The 9,029-nt window shown below is 43.9% G+C and overlaps 1 protein-coding gene across 1 annotated transcript in view; it reads left to right on the top strand.

The window, feature by feature from the left end:
* The window catches only part of gabrb4 (gamma-aminobutyric acid type A receptor subunit beta4), a 56,702-nt gene that overhangs the window by 21,812 nt on the left and 25,861 nt on the right, over positions 1 to 9,029 (top strand). Inside the window, exon 3 of the mRNA XM_060890518.1 lies at positions 6,619 to 6,686. Coding sequence (XP_060746501.1) covers positions 6,619 to 6,686 — 68 coding nt within the window. The remainder of the gene's footprint in view (positions 1 to 6,618; positions 6,687 to 9,029) is intronic.

The following is a 9,029-nucleotide window of genomic DNA, read 5'->3' as shown; positions in this document are numbered from 1 at the left end:
TACATTTGTCATTTCAATACGTACATAGATTATAGTGCCATCTGTCTGCACAAAGGCTTTGAAGGGAAGAAGGAATGAGCGTGAACAGAAGATACAGGGTTTTAGATCAGAAGATTTCAGGTGTCCCGAAGCACACAAGCGAAAAGATGTATGCAAAAGGAGAAAAGGTAGAAGGAATAATCTCACATTTGGCACTTGGTGCATTATCATTTGTCTTAGTCAGCTATCTGAGGAATGCTGGAAGTTAGGGCCGGGCTGAGCTGAGCTGTGTACTGTGTGCTGAGATGTGTGCTGAGATGTGTACTGTGTGCTGAGATGTGTACTGTGTGCTGAGATGTGTGCTGAGATGTGTGCTGTGTGCTGAGATGTGTGCTGAGATGTGTGCTGAGATGTGTGCTGAGATGTGTGCTGAGATGTGTGCTGTGTGCTGAGATGTGTGCTGAGATGTGTGCTGTGTGTTGAGCTGTGTGCTGTCTGCTGTGTGTTGTGTGTTGAGCTGTGTGCTAAGATGTGTGCTGTGCTGTATGCTGTGCTGTTTACTGTGCTGTGTGCTGAGATGTGTGCTGTCTGCTGTGTGTTGTGTGTTGAGCTGTGTGCTGAGATGTGTGCTGTGTGCTGTATTGTGCTAAGCTGTGTACTGTGCTAAGCTGTGTACTGTGCTGAGCTGTGTGCTGTGCTGTACTGTGTGCTGTGCTGTACTGTGCTGAGCTGTGTACTGTGTTGAGCTGTGTACTGTGTTGAGCTGTGTACTGTGTTGAGCTGTGTACTGTGTTGAGCTGTGTTGTTTGCCTATTTTTATTGTTAAATATCCTAAACATTTAATTTCTCTGAATTCTTGAATCAGGTGTCGATTAATCTGCTAGAACAGCAGCTCTGACAGACGCTTCGGCTGCAGCATAAATCACTGGACTATAAGAATGTGCTTGTACTAATAGCCTTATCGTTAGTACAGAAACAGCTGTTTATTAGTTTTAGTGACCGTTGTCTGCTTTTAGACTGTATGAGTCTCGTGATGATTAAAATAGTTATTATAGATGTTTCTATTGTTAGCAGACTTTTACGTCTGACCTGCTGATTGCTCCACATGTATAAACAACGTGTTTAGACATCTCCTGATTCTCTGGACTCGTCTCCGGGTTCCTTTTTTCTATCCCGGTCTCTCCATTTATCACTTTGTTAGATCTAGTGAACACTTCTATTTTTAGACCAAACCCTTGTCTCAGGATTTGATCATTTATTATAGATTACTCACACTCACAAGCCCTAACCTCATACCGGGAACCAAAGCAGGAACCAGGAAGTAAATCGTTAAAACCGGTTGTTAAAGAAAATGAATTTTAGAATAAACTCATTCCTTCCAGATGGAACGTTCCAGATGTTCCAACGATAAAAATAGGCAGGTTGGTTTTTGTGATCGTTTGGCAACTAACGAATCCATCCGGAGGCAGTTCAGCTTTCGACGAAGCTATACGTTTTCTCTTCCTGTGTAGAAAGAGTTTTAGACGTCAACACATAGGGATTGTTTGCTGTAATGCTGAAGACTCGCGAATCAACTCGGCCACTTCGACCCAGATCGAGTTGCCAAAGGTTCTCATCCTCGTAGAATACGATGCCACTCGTAATACGTCTTATTAAGATAATCAGGAAAGAATACGGGCAACACACAGCAAAGTCAGTGTCAGAGTGTTTCTGAGAGCAAGACCACAAACAAGCGTTTAGTAGGATAGAAAAGACTCAGATGCAGGTACGTGAACTCATTCTGAGCTAAAATCATCAACACTCAAGGAAAAGCATTTATCCAACTCTCTCTCTCTCTCTCTCTCTCTCTCTCTCTCTCTCTCTCTCTCTCTCTTTCTCTCTCTTATAGCGGTTCAGCTGAGGGAAGAAAAGCAGGCCGAGAGATCTCGGAGTTTGTAAATAGCTGATGAATGTACTTTGACATTCTCCTGGGAAAATTGTTGCTGGTTGCCTATACAGCGTCATGAAAATGCCCCCACTTTTTATTTTTATTTTTGTATATTTATTTATTTATTTATTTATTTATTGCACTGCCTTCATTTTTTCTCTCTCTCTTTTATGAGGTAGAGATGGTTTTGGAGGTGGGCCGGCCGCGTCGACGGGTCGGCACAGGTACCGAGAGGAGATGCAGGAGAAAACGCAGTGCTGTAATTAAACAGCAACACGTTCAGGGTAATGTTTCAGAATTCATCGAGGATGGTTCAGAAGTTTCTGAGGGGAAAGGATGGCTTTTAGGGGGTTATCTGAAAGGTAACGTGACCCAAATAAAAAGTACGGACTGTCGAATAAGATGAAGTCTGTATGCTTTCACACTCGACTTGTGCTAAAGGCTAAACTACAGACTCTACATAACTTACAGGAGATGAGACACGAGCTGGTTTTCAGAGGTGGATGTGGATATTACTCTCTCCGTAATAACCCCCCTTCCCCTCTCTGTTTCTGTGTAGTACATCCTACAATAGAAATACTTCATAAACGATCATATACACGCTGGCTGCACCTACTATATTGTACACTTTGCCTTTATTTGTGAAAAGGTATTCGATTTATTTGCTGTAAACATCTAAAGATGACATGGCAACCCTGACATTACGGCACATCGTGTCTGCCGCTCTACATCCGGTTCCTGAAGTGAGCACGGGGCAGTTTGGTTCCAGCCCCATCGGGCCTCTGTTTATTAATGCTTCCCACTTGCCGTTCCTGTGACTGACCACATTCTTAACTCTACGGACAGGCGAGCTGACTTGTATCGGTCGAAACAAGCAACAAAAGAGGTTGTGGAATTTATGAAGGTTAACATTCATTGAGGGGTCTAGTACGGTCGTCTCACACCTCCAGGGTTGGGGGTTCGATTCCCGCCTCCACCTTGTGTGTGTGGAGTTTGCATGTTCTCCCCGTGCCTCGGGGGTTTCCTCCGGGTACTCCGGTTTCCTCCCCCGGTCCAAAGACATGCATGGTAGGTTGATTGGCATCTAGTAGTGTGTGATTGCGTGAGTGAATCAGAGTGTGTGTGTGTGTGTGTGTGTGTGTGTGTGCCCTGCGATGGGGTTGGCACTCCGTCCAGGATGTATCCTGCCTTGATGTCCGATGACGCCTGAGATAGGCACAGGCTCCCCGTGACCCGAGGTAGTTCGGATAAGCGGTAGAAGATGAATGAATGAAAGAATGAATGAACATTCATTGAATGTTGAAATGAACTCCATGGTGGAGTTTCACCAATTAACGATTCAAGAGATTATCGTCATTTGTACAGTAAACAGTGTGTTACACCGTACAAGGAAATTCTTACTCTGAAATTCTTAATTTAAGGACATAAAAGGACGAATAGAATACACAGTTGTTGCAGTGTTACATACAGGCATGTACATGCAAAGTCCTGTTGAGGAAGATGTTGTCCATGTTGTTCCTACAGAAGAAGAAGAGGTTCAGGTCAATGTGTGTGTGGTGTTTCCTCACGTCCGTGTTGGTTTCCTTCGTGTTCGCCGACGTCTTTAAGATGTCCCAATATGTAAGTGTGTGTGTGTGTGTGTGTGTGTGTGTGTTGTACTGGTGTCCCATTCAAAGCATGACCCGGATTATTCTTATATGATATTATATGAGACTTTATTAGTATTACAGTGTGTGATATTAATACAGTAAAAAACATCATGGTCATTGTGATAAGTTTTTTTTTTAACTTCAGTCGTCTTCTTTTGTCCTCGTCACACAATAGAACGAGGCGCACGGCCCGATCATTACAGTCATTTCTCTTTCTCACGCTCACTTTAATGCTTCAGTACTTTAAGAAACTTGATTCGAAGCGAGCGGCGAACGCGAGTCTCTTCATCGAGCGCGTTTTTGGACGTTATTTGAAATATTTTCAAACGAGGGTTTATTATCTTTTATTCGATTACGGGTTAGTAATCTACTTCTGGAAAATAAACAATTTGGCTCTAATGAGGACGAGTTCGCTCCAGTGGATCGTAAAGGCAGCACAAACGATGGCACAAAGTTGAGCTGAAACTTCTTGAATGTTTTTACAGAGCGAGCGTGCGACGATACGCGAAGGTGTGTGTTTGTTTTTGCGTGTTTCGTTGTGACGCGTCGGATTTCTGCACAAAAAGCAGCGTACTTGTCACTCGGGTGTCCTGTATGTTCATCGTACATCTAAAGTTATACTGGAGATATACAGTATAAATATATATGAACATCTCATGCGTTTCAGTGGCTCGTTGAATACGGGGCTTTTACTGAGCTAAAATGTTTATAGCTGGCACTTTTCCCACCGCACCGGTCCCAAGAACTGGAGCTTTTTATGAGAACTAAAGTGATTAAATCTACTGATTTTAATGTGTCTTAATGTTCTTCAGTGACATGAAGCAGTCTGTCTCTGCACCAGCCTGGCAAATTCAGTAAAGTAGTCATATCGATTACTTAAAGGAGATGTATTTTAAATCTATCTTAAGCCTGCATTTACTGGCTGTTACTATGACTGGTGTGTGTGTGTGTGTGTGTGTGTGATATATCTGCTCATCGGGAAACCATTTCAGTGGTGTATTTCTGTACTCTGACGTGTGTCTGGATGTGTGGACGATGAAGCCTTACCTCGTCCAGAACGTCTTCCAGAATCTGGAGACGTCGTGTGGTCGTGAAATGTGATGAAGTTTGTATTCTTCTGAATCCGTGTGGTCGAAGATCTAATTTCATTTTCATTCTTCAGTACTGAAGAATCTTCTGCTGATAGTCAGAGCTTCACACAATCAACAGCCGGGAGCTCTGCTTCTCCTCTTCCCGAATGAAAAGCTGTTTCGCTCAGGAGGTCGCCAGGGACAAGGCCGATCTCTATCGGAAAACAAAGTGACTTGTAATGAAGCGCGGCTCTGAAAACCATATGGAGCGAGAACACAGCAGACGAGAGCTAGCGCTTCCAAGATCATTTAACACTTAGTTTCCACTTCATTCTCAAGGTTCACACAGAGACAACCCCAAATAGAATCTGCATTTATATTAGGCTTGTGCGATATAACGATGTAATCGTCTCTACGTGATGTTACGTCGCCACAACCGTGATGTCCGGATTACAGCAAAAATATACCAACACACAAAAAATACACATCAGACACAGATGAATTGGGGGTGTGAAAACTCAGTGGTTAAGTTGTTGGACTACTGATAGAAAGGTTGTGAGTTCAAATCCCAGGGTTAACTCACGGGCCACTCCAGGGCCCCTGGGTAAGGCCCTCAATCCACAGTTGCTCAGCTGTATGAATGAGACAAACGTAGTCGCTCTGGATAAGTCCGTGGAAATTATGCCAAATGACATAAATTAAAATAAAAGTAAAATCATATCAAAAGCAAATCCTGTCCCTTCCACCTCTCACTTTCTGTCAAGTCTGTTAACGTGACATAAAATCTATCAATCTATTTTCCACTTAGATAAGAGTAAATATGTTAATTAGGGATGACACAAAAAAAATAGGCCCCCAAATGATCAATCTGATTAACAGAGCAAATGTCTGCTTTGTAAACATTATTGAACTCTCACTCACTCGTTTTCTACCGCTTATCTGAACTACCTCGGGTCACGGGGAGCCTGTGCCTATCTCAGGCGTCATCGGGCATCAAGGCAGGATACACCCTGGAGGGAGTGCCAACCCATCACAGGGCACACACACACACACACTCTCATTCACTCACACACTACGGACAATTTTCAGAGATGCCAATCAACCTATCGTGCATGTCTTTGGACCGGGGGAGGAAACCGGAGTACCCGGAGGAAACCCCCGAGGCACGGGGAGAACATGCAAACTCCACACACAAGGTGGAGGCGGGAATCGAACCCCCAACCCTAGAGGTGTGAGGCGAACGTGCTAACCACTAACCCTACATTACTGAACTGATTTTTAAAAGATTAAAGTGTAAATGAACTATGATGGGTTTTTTTTTACAGCGATAAAAATCCACAGAATTACCTAAAAAGCTGATTTTGTTGTGCTCGTCTCTGCCTGCTCAGCTGTTCATGACTCCGCAGCTGATAATATTATCCTTATTATATACTGTATACTTCTACTCTTATAGTAGAAATGCTCATTTTCCTGTATGTTTTTTAGATTATTGGTTCTACCTGATTAAATCATTAATCATTATTTTTGTAACGTAATAAATCAAAGAAACTTAAGGACAAATCGATATCACAGGAGCCTCGTTTACGTCCCGACGCCGTGATCGCTTCAGGGCGGCGTTACAGAACTGAGATATGGACAATCAGCAAACTAACAAGTAAAAGTTCGACTTTTCTCGGAATTCAAATCCGAAGCTTTTAGAAATAACGGTCGAGAACGGATAAAAGCAGACGTTTCTCTGCACCGGCAGCATCGATCAGAAGGAACTCGGTTCTCAGAATAGCTTTCTGGAATCCTTCTGCTCTCTGAAAGAATTGCCATCATTTTGAGCGAGCAGGTTTACTGTAAATGCTTCCTGACCTCGTGTCAGTGTCATTATAGCTGACCGCTGGCATAGAAAGCATCCTGTCCGGAGAAGGAGAAGCGCATTACTCGCTTTACTCGCATCTCACCTGACTAACCTGACTCTTTTTTTTTCTCTTTCTCTTTCTTTCAGGTCCCCCAGTCATTGTGGGAATGAGCATAAATATCGCCAGCATTGACTCCATCTCAGAAGTCAACATGGTAAGTTCGGTATTCAGTATTACGGCGTACCGCGGTTAACGGATAACGTCCGGCACGGTGACAGAGCAAACTTTACCAGCTCAGTTGTGTACTTATGACAAAAGTGCACATTAAAGACCTTTCTCCAGCTTGTTAGATGGAACTATTCTTACAAAAATACCACGACACACACCAAGAAAAACTCTGTAATGTTTGAGAATTAAGCAGAATAAAATGTATCGGGAAGTTGTTGCCTAATGGGGGAAGTCGTGGCCTAATGGTTAGAGAGTTTGACTCCTAACCCTAAGGTTGTGGGTTCGAGTCTCGGGCCGGCAATACCACGAGTGAGGTGCCCTTGAGCACGGCACCGAACCCCCCCGACTGCTCCCCGGGCGCCGCAGCATAAATAGCTGCCCACTGCTCCGGGTGTGTGTTCACGGTGTGTGTGTTCACTGCTGTGTGTGTGTGTGCACTTTGGATGGGTTAAACGCAGAGAAAGAATTCTGAGTATGGGTCACCGTACTTAGCCGTATGTCACGTCACGTCACTTTCATCATTTTCACTTATTTCTCTCACCATGCAAATGATCAACTCCTTCAGATACTATGATTCATGCACCAAGGGTTATTTAAAAAAAAAAAAAAAAAGTACATTTCTCTTTCTTGTGGTCTTTTTGTACCCGTAATGTGCGTTTGTAATTATGCAGAACGGAGGTCATGACCAGTTATGTAGGGCTCATAGACCTTATGTTAAGCATCACCCAGGAGCCTTTAAAAGAGGATTTTAAGAGCAGCGCTCTCCATTTATGCTGACAACACTCCCTAGACTTCCACCATGTAGACCCCATGCTGAGTTATTGCATTCATCATTTCCCCTATGCCAAGTCAGGGGAATCTTTGAGATTTTATGAGAAAGTCGGTATGTAAGGGACCAGCGTCTGCATTCATCATAAAACGTTGAGCTCCGAGGAGGACCACAGTCTGTGGATCAGCTTTTCTTCTGAATCTGTTGAAACTAAGGCCGGCCTGTACGACAGGGAATTGCTTTCAGGTCAGCGCTTTGCTGTGATCGCTTCTAAATGCGTGCTCAGCCTTTTTCAGCTAGGAGCACTTTACGTGGCCTGTCATCAGGCAAATAGTTGGAGATACTATCCCACTGGGGACCTTCAGTTCCCCGCAAGCCCCTGAGGCAAGCTATGGTCTCATCATCAGAGAAAGTTCTGGCATGCCTCCTGTCCTAGTCATCAGATTGCACTCGAGACTCTTTGAGACAGCAGTCTTCACACGCCTAAAATAAACTCTCTGTCTAACAGACGCGTGAGGACGAGGATGAGGATGTGGCTGAGCTCGGAATACAAAAAAGCTCGACTCAGCTTAAGCACTTCTTACACTTCGTTTCTAAACTCGCAGTAAATCCTGACGAGACCGTTTTTAATTCACAGGAAGTTGAGCTGTGAAGATGACTGTACAGTTTCTCCTGAGGAACGATGATGAATTAGGATCATTAGAATAGTCCGAAGGGGGGCACGGTGGCTTAGCGGTTAGCACGTTCGCCTCACACCTCCAGGGTTGGGGGTTCGATTCCCGCCTCCGCCTTGTGTGTGTGGAGTTTGCATGTTCTCCCCGTGCCTCGGGGGTTTCCTCCGGGTACTCCGGTTTCCTCCCCCGGTCCAAAGACATGCATGGTAGGCTGATTGGCATCTCTGGAAAATTGTCCGTAGTGTGTGATTGTGTGAGTAATGAGAGTGTGTGTGTGTGTGTGCCCTCTGATGGGTTGGCACTCCGTCCAGGGTGTATCCTGCCTCGATGCCCGATGACGCCTGAGATAGGCACAGGCTCCCCGTGACCCGAGGTAGTTCGGATAAGCGGTAGAAGATGAGTGAGTGAGAGAGTGAGAATAGGCCGAAGGATCCTCAGGATGAAATTAACCCGACGGCGTTCTCACGGCGTTACGTAAAAAACACCGAGCACGTTCTGGAATGACGTTTAAAATCGATCGTCATTATTAAATCATCGCAAGCAAATACGAGCATGTTGTCATTTACAGAGGACACAGAAAACCGCTGAACTGTACTGCAGGTGGATGAATTCACCTCCAGAGTTGCTGATGAAATAAAATATTCGCATAAATCCCACTGAAACTCGCCGACATTCTTTAATGCAGAAACAGGAGACTAAAAAATGAGGATGAAATTGTGCTTTACTGCTCTGACAAATCAGCTGAAGCAGGATTTATAAATCATGGGTTAAATATCCTTACATAATACTTTACTTTATATAAAATTTTTAAACTGTTTACCACATAAGAGTCTGGTGTTTTTTTTTGTTTTTTTTTTATTTAAACTCACTATATTAAGAAAACAGT

Source organism: Tachysurus vachellii, chromosome 17, assembly GCF_030014155.1.
Source record: "Tachysurus vachellii isolate PV-2020 chromosome 17, HZAU_Pvac_v1, whole genome shotgun sequence".
Taxonomy (NCBI): Eukaryota; Metazoa; Chordata; class Actinopteri; order Siluriformes; family Bagridae; genus Tachysurus; species Tachysurus vachellii.
This window is presented reverse-complemented; position numbering and strand designations above follow the sequence as displayed.